General features: G+C 36.4%; 1 protein-coding gene across 1 annotated transcript in view; it reads right to left on the minus strand.

The window, feature by feature from the left end:
• The window catches only part of CNTLN (centlein), a 236,370-nt gene that overhangs the window by 141,723 nt on the left and 79,155 nt on the right, over nt 1-15,492 (minus strand). Inside the window, exons 7-8 of the mRNA XM_058168055.1 lie at nt 9,601-9,763; nt 5,610-5,804 (exon numbers count right to left, since the gene is read on the minus strand). Coding sequence (XP_058024038.1) covers nt 5,610-5,804; nt 9,601-9,763 — 358 coding nt within the window. The remainder of the gene's footprint in view (nt 1-5,609; nt 5,805-9,600; nt 9,764-15,492) is intronic.

A 15,492-nucleotide genomic window follows, 5' to 3' on the forward strand; every position in this document is an offset into this window, starting at 1 on the left:
GCTCCACTGAAACAAACTTGAAACATAGATCTAAGAAAATCCTAAATGCTGCTAACTGAATTATCTGAATGAGTAATCAGAAGGTTCTCAAATAATTTTTACTGAAAGCATTATATACTTCATAGGGCAGTAAATTTTTCTCACTCTTTCCATATGCAGCAAATTAAAATCTAACTAGTGCATGCAAAAGCAATATAATAGCTAGCTATGTTTAAGAAGTTAAATTGGACAACTTTAACATTTCTTCCAGTGTAATGACTACAATACAAAACTGTAGCATACAGTATTAGCTCAAAATGACAGCTGGTTTCATTACAAAATGTTCTATTTGTTCTTATATTTATTATTTCCTAACATGTTCAGTTTTATTAGTCAGATACACTGAAATGTATAAATTACTCCTGCTGAAATGAAATCTTGTACAATTCTGGGGTAAACCAGGAATTCATGTTATGTATTATCATCTCTATACATTAGAAACTCAATCATACTGAAAGAAATTCACTAAAGTGTGGTTTTCAATCTGCTAACTATGCATTCCATAATGGCCTGTAATTATTAAAAACTGACAAGAGCGCTACGCCACCTGTGTTTATGTGAAGCCAGGTAATGAAAAAAACAACAACACTGTCATCACCTTTCAATTCCTGATTGCATTATCAAAACTGTAGCTGAGTTTGGCATCTGGGTGTGACCTTGTTAACTGCTAGGGTAATTAAATTTATTCTATTGGGAAAAGGGATGATAAATTATTAGCAAGAAGATTTTGTTCACATTTTATTAAATTGGCCTGTCAAAGGGTTGGCCAAATTATCAAGGGCCTCATTTATTGGAGGCCAGCCATATTGCCACATCTGTTACAATTATTTATAATTTCAGCAGTTGAAAACCAACTGAGTTAGGCATCCGCCATGTAAAGTAATTTACAAATTATCTGATGAGGGTTTTCGCTACTCCCTCATTTCTCGCCAGCAGAAAGCCGCGCTGTAATTACAGAACACGATTAGGTTCTTTGGGGAACTTATCTTGCACTCATAGCCTGGGTAAGATGCTGCAAGAACATATGGAGGAACTTGTGCTGCTGCTCCCTGAAGCTCGTGACCCGCCTGCCGCTGAGCCCTTGAGTTGCATTTGAATGAGAGTGCCATGGCTAATGTTCTACACATGCACCATTTATGCCACAAAACAAATCGGATCACTGTTAATTATGAAGCTGCTATAATCAGGCCTTCACATCTGTGTAATGTGAAGCGCAGTAGGCTGTATTCCAATAATGTAGGACTACCTTTGGGTCGCAAATTGTGAGCCATATTGCCTCAGTAGTAGTTACCGCATTCAAAGCAAGTCCTTTGATAAAAGCTCATCACAGGCATATTTTTATCCAGAGATGTTTTTTAACACAAGCTTCTCTTTATCGGCTATTGACCAGAACAGCTAAAGCATATGGCACAAGTTCATTAATGAACGAGAGCACACAGCACTCTAATTTAATGAAACCACTTGAGCCATAAAAATCAGATCTACTTAATTCTCCTCCCTTCCTTTTCCTTCCTCTTTTGCATCTATTCAAAACTCATAATATGATATCGTCAGTGATCTTATAAAGATATGGATTATATGTCCTTATCTTTGTAAAAGTAATTATTAAGAGACAACATAATTTGGGTAAAACAGACACACAAAATTAAGATTTTTTTAAAAAAAAAACCCAATCAACTTCCCCACAAAATTATATATATATTTGTTGACACGCATATATGAATTATTAGGACATATCATTTGTATTTTAAAAATTACATGTTAGCAGCTGCCATCTAACACAAAACTGCTATTTATTCGGTGAAAGATCTTCCTGTGAAAAGCAGCTAGACAAGCTGTACCCAGATGGCAAAGCAGCTACAGTTTAATTAAGCCACTAAAAGCCGTTCAGTTTTCAGTAAGGGTAATGTAATTTTGAATAATTGTAGGAGGAAAATTACTACAACGTTTTTAAGTTTTATTATAGTAGCATGAATACTGCCAGTATTGAGTAGTTAAAGTTGAGTTGCTGTTCCTATTATAAAGTTTGTACTTTTCTTCTCTTCTTTCTTTTGGCCTTTGCTTGGAGGGAAGAGTCCCTTGATTATCTAGTTTTCTAAGTAAATAAAATCAGTCAAAAGTTTCTGAACCGAACCTTCAGATGCCATACTTTGTATATGATTTGGAAACTGAACTTCTTCCTGGATAGCATATTATACTAAATAGGAATGTTTATAGCAACCAGATTTACACATTCAAATCATGAGCCTCATCTTCATTCATTTGGTTATCAGAATTGTACTAATTTCCTTCCTTCCTTCCTTCCCTTCCCTTCCCTTCCTTCCTTACCTAATTAATATATCAATTTAAAAACATCAAAATAAACACAATTTTAGTACATCCCAAAACATATACTGTACATATTAATACTTTAATGGAAAAAATCATATTTTGCTGATTTATTGCCAAAATTACATATTGAAAATATATATCCTGACAAATACTACAAGATGTTGGATGTTAGGTTACCAGAAATAATTAAATACCCAAAAAATTCTTCTTGAAAGTCATGAGCATTTCAAATAAATGCTGCTAATTGTGACATGATTATATCAAAAAAGAAATGTGATGCTAAAGGCAGTTTATGTTACACTAAGAAACCATTACCAAGCAACATTTCTCATTGATGGATACCCTTATATAGAGAATCACTCATTGTTAATTTTCACTGAAAATAATCTGAAATATTCAAACTGGTCTCTGGCATAAGATATTTTTATTTACTTACATAATCTAGAAATCACTGACATAAAACAATCAAAAGTAAGCCTATTATGAATGTACAATGTTGATATTTACTTGGGAAAAACTGAGAATACTTTTGGATTTGTCCACAAGTTGTCTGAATCAGTCAATATTTATGTGTTCAGGTATAAACCCATTTCAACTAACTTTTGAATCAATACAAAGTTTATGTAAAATTATTTTGTCTGAATTATTTCCCATCATAAGCAGTTTTATATGTATGTTTTACGTTAAAATTACAGTTAACTTTCTTTTTATAAATCTGTCTACTGTTAACAATATTATAGCATATTTTGTCCCCCATCCACCCACAATCAAATAAGTTTTAACTCCTGGCAATTGCCTAGAAAGGTCCCTACCATTTTGTTGGCAACAGTTTTGGAAGTGGTTTCCATTGCCTGTTTCTTAGGGATGAGGCAGAATGACTGGCCCAAGGTTATTCAGCTGACTCACTTGTCTCCTAGTTTCTAGCCCAGTGCCTTTAACCTCTACATTAAACTGGATCCTGCATATTTCCTTAGGCAAAGCCGAATGGGGAAAAAATACATAAAAAGCACACTATTATTTATTTATTTATTTATTTATTTATTTATTTATTTATTTATTTATTTATTTATGTATGTTGTCACAACAGTATATATAAGCATAAGCATGAAGTAACTATATAATATATAAGCATATATATGAGTATAAGTATGAAATAACTATATAAATTGGATATAATGAAACAGTAGGACAGGAACGGTAGGCACGTTTGTGCTCTTATGCACGCCCCTTAAAGACCTCTTAGGAATGGGGTGAGGTCAATAGTAGACAGTTTTTGGTTAAAGCTTTGGGGAATTTGAGTAGATACCACAGAGTCTGGTAGTGTGTTCCAAGCATTAATAACTCTGTTACTGATTCTCTGATATGATACTCTGTCACTATCCTGCCTTCTAAACCACATATTTCTTTGAGTAATACCTGCTCTCCCCTACTTTTATTTTAATAACATACAGTTGTTTTTCAAGTTCAAAACATTTTTAAGCTCAAGAAAAAGTCTGCTGATCTCAGTAGAATTGTTCCAATATGAAAACAGCCCGAGTAATATCACTGGGCCATTTTGAAACCAGAAAATTTTGGTGAAATCGAACATCAGCATATTCCTATGATATCAAAGTGATTTTCCAACAAGGATCAAAATGTTTTGCACATCTCTATCACATTTATCTGGGAGATGGGTGGTTCTTAAACATGACAAATAAATAAATATTTCAGATTTATTACATTATTCTAACCCAGTTATTTATGTTTTTTAGCATATGGCAATGGTACATTAGCCAGGAGACTACAGTTTTAATACAGGGTACTTGTTTGGCTGCCTAAGATTGTTAGTCTGTTTGGTTCATGCTTGCACACTAACCAAAAGTGCACCACAGGGGGTGAACTAGCTCCGCAAAATGGCTAATGGTATTCTGCAGTGTCATCTAAGGCTTTCCCCTCCATCAATGTCGGCTTGCTTTTGGGTGTTGCATTGAACAGTTCTTGCATTTGTTAGGTTCGTACTTCTGCACAAAGAATTGTTATTTTTCCCACTAAAGTGGTTTCTATTTATCTATGTGGCATGCTTTCAAACTGGTAGGTTGGCAGTCAGCGTTAGTAAATTGTTCAATTGTTCCAATAGAAAGTATCCTCATTGAGTTCACTTTGGAGCCACCCTACTGTTCAATAACAAATACTGAGAAGGTGCAACATAAACATAGAAAATGTTTATGCTGGCACTTAAACACCAACTCTAGGAAGCAGAAGTGTGGCAACCACACCAGGCTTGCCTTTTGACATTGTTAGCTTTGAAAAAAACCAATATGAACCAGTAAACTTGAATTGGATTAATGGGCAAGTAGAAAGATTGCCAAATACAATACATTGAGTACTTCCTGAAGAAGAGTGGTAAAGAGGAGGAGGTACTGGGAGAATGGTTGTACTCAATTTAGAAGGCTGGCATTGCAGTTGAAGATGACAATAGATTAAAAGTTTGCCTACCTAAGAAAAGCCAGTAGACCACAAACTGCCAGTTTGACGGATGGAGAAATGCTAATGAGTGTAAACCTTCTCTTAACTAGGTAAGTATCAAAGGTTAACATAGGATAGGCGTATGTAGTATTTAATCATATAGAGGGGCATATATATTTGCAAGGTATTTGCATAAGTTATGTTATTTTCACAACCTGCTAAAGTGTGCTTATCCAAGGGCAAAGGAAAAATGCTTATTTTGGGTACTTTTATATTAGGCCAGAAGGAGAGGAAAACTTGTTTGCAAGAGAATATAATTAATGAAGCTTGAGGCTAGGAAAACCAAAAACTGTTCTTACATAGCTTAGCTGAAATTGCTTTTTGCTATCTTTTAGATTATCTAAAATAAGAAAGAAAAATGGAATGCTAGTTCAGACTGCCACTTTCAAATCCTTTGAACCTTTAGGCACATTTGGTGAATTATTATAAGACAATAACCATCAAGAAAACTTAAGTCTCTTCACTAAATAGATTTTAAACAATAACTTAATATTTCTCATATGATTATATAAAGTTTTGAAGGGGAAGTATATTTGGGCTAGTAAAATGTGGGTTATTTTAAGTCAGGATGGAATATTGTTTGCCTTATTACTGCTATTTCGGCCAACACACCCTGGATGAATAGTAGAAGTTTCAGACATTGAAGATGATTATCCTGAAAGATGACCGGTTTTGCATCACTTCTATAAACTATTATTTTAAACCCTGCTTTAAAAATGTAAATTTTCTCTTACCCCCTTTCTTGGTTCTGGATAAGTCTGGTAGGGTAATGAAGATGCAGAACAGAAGGCCTCATGGAGTTGCTTTTCCAGTTGACTGATATGTTGTTCTTTTTCAAATAATTTATCTTGGAGAGGAACTTGATTTTGCCGGAGTTGAACTTCACTTGCTTTGACTTTTTCAAAACATATTGTCAATTCATTATAAAGCTAATTAAAACAAATAGATACATGTTATGAAAATGTGTTATCATAAACAAGAGACATGCTGTATATGACAGTCTTCATCCTCTAAACCAGGCATCCCCAACCTTTTGGACCTCAGGGACCACCAAGTTCATAATTTTAAATCCCATGAAGCACTAATACGAATCCAGTGCGCCGCTTGCTGAAGCGCCTGGACTCCCAGTGATGGGATGGGGTCCTTCAGGCACTCTCCCTCCTCTCTCTTTCTCTTTCTCTCCCCTCTCTCTTTCTCTCTCTCCCACTCTTTCTCATTCAATTTTTTTTTCTCTCTCTCCTTCCCTCTCTATCCCACTCATTCTCTCTCTGTCTCTTTCTTTCTCTCTCTCTTTCATTCTGTCTCTTTCTCCCATTCTCTATCTCTCATTCTCTCTGATTCTCTCTCTCTTTTTCTTTCATTCTGTCTCTTTTTCTCTCTCTGTCTCTTTCTCTCTGTCTCTTCATCTCTTTCATTCTGTCTCCTCTCTCTTTCTCTCTCCCCCTCTCTCCCCCTCTTTCTCATTCTCTCTCATTCTCTTTCTTTCCTTCTGTCTTTCTCTCATTCTCTCTCTCCCCCCCCTCTCATTCTCTCTCCCCTCTCTTTCTCTCTCTCCCCCTCTCTTCCTCTCTCTCCCACTCATTCTCTGTCATATTCCCTCTCTGTCTCTCTCTCTCTCTCTCATTCTCTCTTTCATTCTGTCTCTTTCTCTTTCATTTTCTCTCTCTCTCTCATTCTCTCTCTCTCTCTCTCTCTCTCTCTTTCATTCTGTCTCCTTCTCTTTCCCCCCTCTCTTTCTCTCTCTCTCTTTCTCTCTCCCCCCCCTCTCATTTCATGGGCCAGCCAGTGTCTTGGGGCTGAGAGGAAGTCAAGCATCTCCCTGAGAGACTGAGGTGCACGGAGCATAACAAGGGCCAGCGAGATTCAGCAAGAGACTAAGCTTTGCTCCTGCTCTGGAATATGGAGCAAATTTGCATCCCCCTACTTCCCTTGCCACATGAGGAATGACTGGGAAGGGAGGGCAAGGGGCGGGGACAGCCACTGGTGGGTTCAGCTGACAGGAAGCTACAGCAGGGGGAAGAAACAGCCTGGGGTTTCTGCCACCCGTGGCTTCGGCCCACCTGCACCGCCATCCCCCCTTGCACCATTACTTCATTCTGGCCAGCGAGGGCTGCGCTGCAAAGTTGCAAGTTGCACAAACCTCTATGGCTAAGATTTCCAGCCCCACCATGAGCTGCCTGGCCAGTCCCATATTCCAGAGCTCTAGTCACAGGGCTGGCCATTGCTCATCCTGGAGCAGCTCCTCCACCTGGGTGCGCCACGGACCACCAAAATTTTCTCATGGACCACCAGTGGTCTGCGGACCACTGGTTGGTGACCACTGCTCTAAACAACTAAAAATAGTTAACAAACTTCAAATTCCCCTAACCAAAAATATAGTATTTGAAGACAACTATCTCTCTTATATTCATTTTCTAAACTAAACACATCAAATAGCATGTACGATGATATATTGACCTTGACAGCAGATCTGTCACTCAGCACTTTAACTCACATGGCAGATATATACTAAACTAAATGCATTAGCACACTATTTAAGAAGTAGTCTATTTCGGAATAATATTGAGGATATTGGGAGAGAATATACATAAAGAGAGAAGCTATAGCTTAAACAAATATGTACTTTTGTTGTCAATTCTACACAGTTCCATTCTAAGATATAATTCAACGAGACATAGTTCAATGGGATAAAACTATAGAATTAGTAAACAGAATACTTTCTAAATAGAATGGAGATGTTTAAACAAGAAAAGACAGTATATGTATATGGTGAAAGTTAAGTTTGTTTGGAAAAAGAAAAAGATATAGAAACTTGTAACTATGTATAATGTACTGAGTTTAAAGTAACTACTTCTATGTTATTATTTTTTTCCTCCTCCTCTTTCTCCTCTTCTTCTCTCATGCCTTTCATTTCCTTAGCTTACTATTTCTTAGTCCTTCCCTGCATTCTGAATGTAATTCACACTAAAGGTAAATGAAGTGATGTATGTTTGTATGTAATGTATGTATGTATGTTGAATATTTTTGATATGGAATTTTTTTTTTCACCTGGATCAGCTGCTAGTTGGGAATTCTGGGAATTTGGAGGAAAAGAATCATGTATGAGAATATTGAACTGTCCAATAATACATTAATCATGATATTAGTATAATAATCATAATATTTTGTGATGTTTCTAAATCTCATCTATCTATAGCTGCAATAGATACATTGTTGGAAATTTCAGCAATGTTTGGAAATCACATCAATAATTTCCACAGTAGTTTATATAGACTATCATTTCAACACTAATATCTAGTTTGAGTTCATACAATACAACTTCCCCCTTAGTCAAAGCAAACATTCTACATTCAAAGAAACTCCTTGACATCTATTTTATATCGTATTTACAGTACTTCTACCAGAAAAAGAAATATTTTCTAAAAATATATACCAACTATTTTACTAGTCCCAAGCAGACAAAGTGCTCCTGCAGTGTGTTCTTTTTAATGAGACTCAATAGATTTGTCCTCACCTAAGACTCAAGGTGGTAAGTCTTAAATCAATACCAAGGATAATACGACAAGGAGAGTTTTTCAGTCTCTAGACTATCTTATCACAGTAGTCAGAAATTTACAGTTTAGAAGTTTTGTTTTAAAATACAAGACTTCCTTTCACTGAGGTCTTGGCTTCTAGATATTTATTTATCAGGATGACTGAAAATTTCATAAAAGAAAGTTATTTCAGTGGAGTACAAACAAATCTACAGGGGAGCTAACTCATTGAAAGTAGTTTCCCATTTAAGCAACACATAGTTTCCATTCTTTCAAGTTTAAAATTACACTTCCTAGATTTCTTCTAATTGCAGCGTAAGTACATTAAACAGACCACTCTCAAACAGTGTTTTGTAATAGAGTAGAATAGTATAGTAAATTAAAAGAGTCACTTTAGTTTTGTAACAGAGTAGGAAAAATGGTTGAAGTCTCGTTATTTTAAAGAACACCACAATGAGTCATAATACCCACACTGCACCCTCCCATGCATTAATTGAAGAAATACCAGCTACTATATGTTACAGGGTAAGACAAAGTAAACTTGTACAGTACAATGGCACTGTATTATGTTTCATATCTGAAAAAAGTAATATTGCTCTAAATAGGCTACTTCTTCAGCTGCAAAAAACAAGAACACCTGGAATAGTATTGTTACTATGACACAAAAGTAATGGACATCCCACCAAAGAGTTATACAGGTAGTCCTCAATTTACAACCATTTGAAGTTACAGCAGAATTGAAAAAAGTGACTTATCACCATTTTTCACATTAATAATCGTTGCAGCATCCGTATTATTGTGTGATCAACTAGGGGTCTGTGGGGACTAGGCAATTGGCATGCATTTATGACACTTGCACTGTCCTGAGGTCATGTGATCACCATTTGTAACCTTCCCAGCTGGCTTCTGACAAATGAAGTCAATGGGCAAAGCCAGATTCACTTAACAACCACATAAATCACTTAACAACTGCACTGATTCACTTAACAACTGTGGCAAGAAAGGTTGTAAAATGACACAAAGCTCACTGAACAGCAGCCTTGTTTAGCAACAGAAATTTCAGACTCTATTATGGTTGTACACCATTACTCATGGTTGAAAGTGCATTTGCACTTATGGTAAAAAATTAGATTCTTAGATCAAATAGAGGTGGAAGAAAATATATATTTTAATAAAAAGGGAAGAGGCATACTTTTTGGTATGATATTGTTTCAGCTGTGTGAGCATCCTCCTGAGTTCTCAGTACTTTTTGTGTATCTGTATTGAGAGCCTGAAGCTGCTGGATCAGCTTCGCCTGCTGTGCTGCATGTTCGGTGTTTTGTTTGTAGAGATTCTGCAGCTCCTGCAATTCTTTCCTGTGCAAACCAAGCAAGAAACAACAAAGTTGAACAAAAGAAATAGCATGGTGATCTCAAATAATAGTCTTGTTAATTATTTTATTTTTTATGGCAATCTATTATTCTCTAAATTGTCTAAAAATACTATCTTAATCATAATTGCATGAATTCATTTATAAACATACTAAAATACTTTTTCATGGGCCCTAAATAAATGTACATGTATCATTTTAAATAAGTGCAGATTATATGTCTTAGACTTGTTATTTAAATGTTAAAGTTTCTCAACGGTGAGATGGGTGGCACATAAATTTAATAAATAAATAAAATGATATTAAAATGTGAGATGGATTTGTTTGGAACAACGATGATCTCTCCTATTCTTTTTTATGCTTTTCAAACAGAGCCTGGTGAATTGTCCTGACAACTGGAAAAAACGTTCAACTCTTACACCAAAAAACAAGATTTCAATTTATAGGAAAAATGACATATGCAATAATAAGCACTTGTGCTAGGAAATGGAAAGTCACTTATATTCAGAGATATTTTATTATATTATTGCTAATTAGTGGAAGTAACTTGTATTTATTAAATTCAAAAATAATTTGTAGAACTCTATGATGGTTCTTTGGGGAAATAGATTAGACCACAGAAATGGAAGGAAGGTTTGCTTCCTTCCTTTCCTGTGGTCCATTACAAAATCATTTCTTTCAAACAAAATTAAGAATGTCTATTCCTTTTCAATATTTTATTTCTCTACATACATTTTAAATTGTATTTTATATCTAAATTATTCCATGGATATGTTGTTTCCTATATATCTTATAATTTCTTTCGGTAATAGTTATTATACAGGCATTCTTATAGATTACAATAGGCTTATTATGCCCCTATATGTAGTTCCTATGTTGCTTTCTCCCTCCCTCTTCCTTCTACATGCTAGCTTAAATTACCGACAATTTATATTAGTTATCATGACTTAGCTAGCCCTGTCTTCAACTGTTTTCCTAGCTGTGAAATGGGAAGAAACTAAGGGTTTTTTTTCCTTCCTTAATTCTAGCCTTACTAGAATCAGAATCTCCAGATTTGGCTGCCACAGTTGCTGGTTGGCGTTTTCTTGGCCTTACAGTCAGGTATCAATTGCCTCTGGTCTGAACTGCTGCAGGAGCTCCGGATTTCTTGGATTCTGACTGTGAGGGGAAATGTTTACTAATTCTGCCTTTCTTCTCACTATTTGCAGATTTTAGCAGTTCTGGAGGGGGGAAAAAACCTCGTTTCTTCCATGCTTCTAGTGATCTGAAGCAAACTGGCTCTGCTCCCACAGACTCACCAAACTAACTTTGGTCTTACATCTTTTGCTTTGCTCAGTTCTTGTCTGTAACACTCCTTTCCTCTCTCTAATGCAATTCATTGTCATGATTCCTCCCAACACCCCCACATCCAAGTCCAGAAGCATCTGCTTTTGTAGCTGGCATGCCGCTGTCTCAAAAGGAGGAAAGAAAAAAGGGTGGAAATGAATGAAACTCAGTATCCAATAAGATCTGAGACTAACATCTACAATAGCCTTTAGAAGTCTTTTACAAACACATCTCTCAGTTGGCTTATAATGTTTAATTAACATAACATAACATAATAACAGAGTTGGAAGGGACCTTGGAGGCCTTCTAGTCCAACCCCCTGCCCAGGCAGGAAACCCTACACCATTTCAGACAGATGGCTATCCAACATTTTCTTAAAAATTTCCAGTGTTGGAGCATTCAAAACTTCTGCAGGCAAGTTAATATAATATAACAACAGATTTGGAAGGGACCTTGGAGGCCTTCTAGTCCAACCCCCTGCCCAGGCAGGAAACCCTATACCACCTCAGTCAGATGGTTATCCAACATTTTCTTAAAAATTTCCAGTGTTGGAGCATTCACAACTTCCACTTATTAATTGTTCTGTCAGGAAATTTCTCCTTAGTTCTAAGCTGCTTCTTTCTTTGATCAGTTTCCACCCATTGCTTCTTATTCTACCCTCAGGTGCTTTGGAGAACAGCCCGACTCCCTCTTCTTTGTGGCAACCCCTGAGATATTGGAACACAGCTATCATGTCTCCCCTAGTCCTTCTTTTTATTAAACTAGACATACCCAGTTCCTGCAACCGTTCTTCATATGTTTTAGCCTCCAGTCCCCTAATCATCTTTGTTGCTCTTCTCTGCACTCTTTCTAGAGTCTCAACATCTTTTTTACATTGTGGCGACCAAAACTGGATGCAATATTCCAAGTGTGGCCTTACCAAGGCATTATAAAGTGGCACTAACACTTCACATGATCTTGATTCTATCCTTCTGTTTATGCAGCCCAGAACTGTGTTGGCTTTTTTAGCAGCTGCTGCACACTGCTGGCTCATATCTAAATGGTTATCCACTAGGACTCCAAGATCCCTCTCACAGGTACTACTATTGAGCAAGGTACCACATATATGGTACCTGTGCATTTTGTTTATGGATAATTAACACATTTGGTTCTGGTCATATAAACAGAAGGGAAACTGGTGGGATTTAGAATGGAAATCTTATTGGAAGATTGCTATCATGTCACCCTAATCTTTCTTTTCATTAAACCAGACATACCCAGTCCTTGCAACCATTCTTCATGTTTTAGCTTCCAGGCCTCTAATCATCTCTGTTACTCTTCTCTGAACTCTTTCTAGAGTCTCAACATGTCTTTTATAGTGTGGTGACCAAAACTGGATGCAGTATTCTAGGTGTGGCCTTATCAAGGCTTTATAGAGCAGTACTAGCACCTCATGTGATCTTGATTCAATCCCTATGTTAATGCAATTTAGGATTGCATTGGCTTTTTTGGCTGTTGCCACACACTGCTGGCTCATATTTAATTGATTGTCCACTAGGCCTCCAAGATCCCCCTCACAGTTACTGCTGTTAAGCCAGGTTTCACCTAATCTGTACATGTATGGTTTTTCTTGCCTAAGTGTAAGACTTTATTTTTCTCTACATTGAATTTCATTTTGTTAGATAGAGCCCAATGTTCAAGTCTGTTGAGATCCATCTGGATCTTGAGCCTATCATTGAGGATGCCGGCTATTCCTTAATGTCATATGCAAATTTGATGAGTTCCTCTTCTGTTCCGTTATCTAAGTCATTTATGAAGATATTGAAGAATACTGGGCCCAAGACAGAACCTTGTGGTACTCCACTGCTTACTTCCCTTCATGTACACTGAGAGCATATGCACCAAGACAAATTCCTTGTGTGTCAATCACACTTGGCCAATAAAAATTCTATTCTATTCTATTCTATCTATGTACAGTGGGTATAGTACTATTAAGGACTACTCATAAAGTATGGTTTGTCAGCCAGTTACAAATTTTTCTAGTTTACATTTAGTGCAATGGTGTATTGCTCCTGGTTCGGTCCGGCTCTTGTGAACTGATAATAAGGGCGGCAGGAGGCTTTGCCCACCCGCCCGGATGTCATCATGAACGATCTGCACATGTGCAGAAGCGTGTGCGCTCCCGTTGCAAACCAGTAGTGGAGGTAAGTAGAACCCACCTCTGATTTAGTGCCCTTTTTTTTCTTTTATACTATGGGAAACTAGCCCCCTACAGCACAGCAGTTAGGCTGAGCATGCGTCTTCAGCAGCAGGAGTAAGAAGATAGCCAAAGTAAGCTGGGGCAACAGAATCCAAAGTGGCAGAGGTCAAACAAGTGTAGATGTGTTAGAGATAGTAGGATGGGGGAGTTGCAGTGCCCTGCAGTTGTAAATGCAGGCAACATGCAAAGCACTTGAATTTTTTTTTTATTGAAAAAGTTTTACAAATTTTTTTTCCCCATTACATCCCCCCCTCCCCCCACCCATCATCACCCTCTCCCCCGACACCCCCCCCGGACTTCCCAGAGCAGAATACAAGATATAAGATCTAACAATCATAAGCTAGAATACCCTAATTATCCATAAATTCCCATCCCTCCCCTAAAACCTCAACTCTCCTTCTCCATAAAAAAAGAAGAAGGAAATGTTCATTCATAAAATATTTGATGTTTCTTCATCCAATAATTGTTCTAGTCAGTCCATATTCCTCATTCCAGTATATTTTCTTGTGGGTTTTCAGTCTGGTACATTGAAGTTTCCAACAAGTTCAATACTTTTAACCTCCAGTCTTTGATAACAAACATATAATCCATCTTCCAATATTACACTGACATTATCGCAATTTCCCCCCCCCCCATTTTTCCATCACAATAAATTACAAATATTTTATAACCATTTTAACATTTTAACCTTAAGGAACTCCCTTTCTTTTTTAATTTTTGATTTAATTCCCCCCCCCAGCACTTTAAACCCAACATCAATTTTTATCCAAAGTAACTAAATCCACCATTAATAAAATAACGTCAATAAAATATATCTCCCACATTTTACTTAAAAATTAAAACAAATACACCCCAACTTAATTTCCAAATACCATCTGTAAGACATTTTTTATAAAAAAAGAATTTAAATTATTCTTTCTTACTTTCAATTTTTATCCAAAATACATAAATCCACCATATGTAATAACAGCATAAATATAATACACCCACATTTAACTTACAGACTCAAACAAATGCACATTATCCTTTCTATTTCTTTTATGTTCAGAAATGTTCACTTACAATTTACCCTTTCCTCCTCCCCTGCTATTATTTCTTCTCCCAAAGTTACAGCCCCAATTTCAAATTGTGTTTGCTTTACTTCCTTCTCCCTTTTTTTAGCCACTTCCACTTCTCCTCCCACCTTAACTTCTAAAACTGGTAAACTTCCAGCCTTCAATACCTTAATATAAAAATCTCTTGCTTTAGTAACTGCGTTAAGACAATATTTCCCTCCCATATAATTTACTGTTAATCCGGCTGGCACATTCCATCTATACCATACCTGGCGATTTCTAAGCTCATTTACCAAAAAAGCATATTCTTTTCTATCCCTCAGTATTTTGGAAGGAATTTCTTTCAACACAAAAACCTCTTGACCCAATATTTGAATTTTACTTTTATAAGAGGCTTGTGAAATTTCACTCCTAATCTTCCTAAATGTAAAATAAATCACTATATCCCTTGGCAATTGCCTCTGCCTTGCCACCCATGAAATAACACGGTAAATTTTCTCAATTTGATTTTCAAGATCCACTGATGTCAGTCCAATCACCTGTGAGAAGGCTTCTGCAAATATCTTTTTTAGATTCTCTCGCTTATTTTCTTTTAAACCTCTCACCCTCAATGCAGATTCCATTATTTTATATTGTAATAAAACCCGTTCTTCATCTGCTCTCTCCACCTTGTTCTGAAGCTCATCTATTTGACTTTTTAAATTCAAGTTAATTTGATCAATCTCATGCACTTTTCCATCCAGCTCTTTTATAGATTCAAACATAATCATAAAGGCTGACCTCATATCTTCTTGTAAATCTTCATTCTCAGCTGTAACAGAATTTTTAATTTCCATTAATTTCTCCTCAATTTCCTTAAGTTTTTTGTCTCAAGCAGAACTTTGAACCTTCAAAAATTCTTTCAGCTCCTCTTGTAATTTGTGTATTTGAACTAACGAGGCAGTTCCCTTAGAATCAGCAGGCTGTATTTGTTTAGAAGCCATCTTACGTTAACTTTGTAAATTGCAACAAAGTCAAATCTTTTCAAACAACTTATTTGAAATGGATAAATCAGTTCTATAAACCTTCGGATTTTCTCTTTAAGATTTCTTCACT

Source organism: Ahaetulla prasina, chromosome 2 (assembly GCF_028640845.1).
Source record: "Ahaetulla prasina isolate Xishuangbanna chromosome 2, ASM2864084v1, whole genome shotgun sequence".
NCBI lineage: Eukaryota > Metazoa > Chordata > Lepidosauria > Squamata > Colubridae > Ahaetulla > Ahaetulla prasina.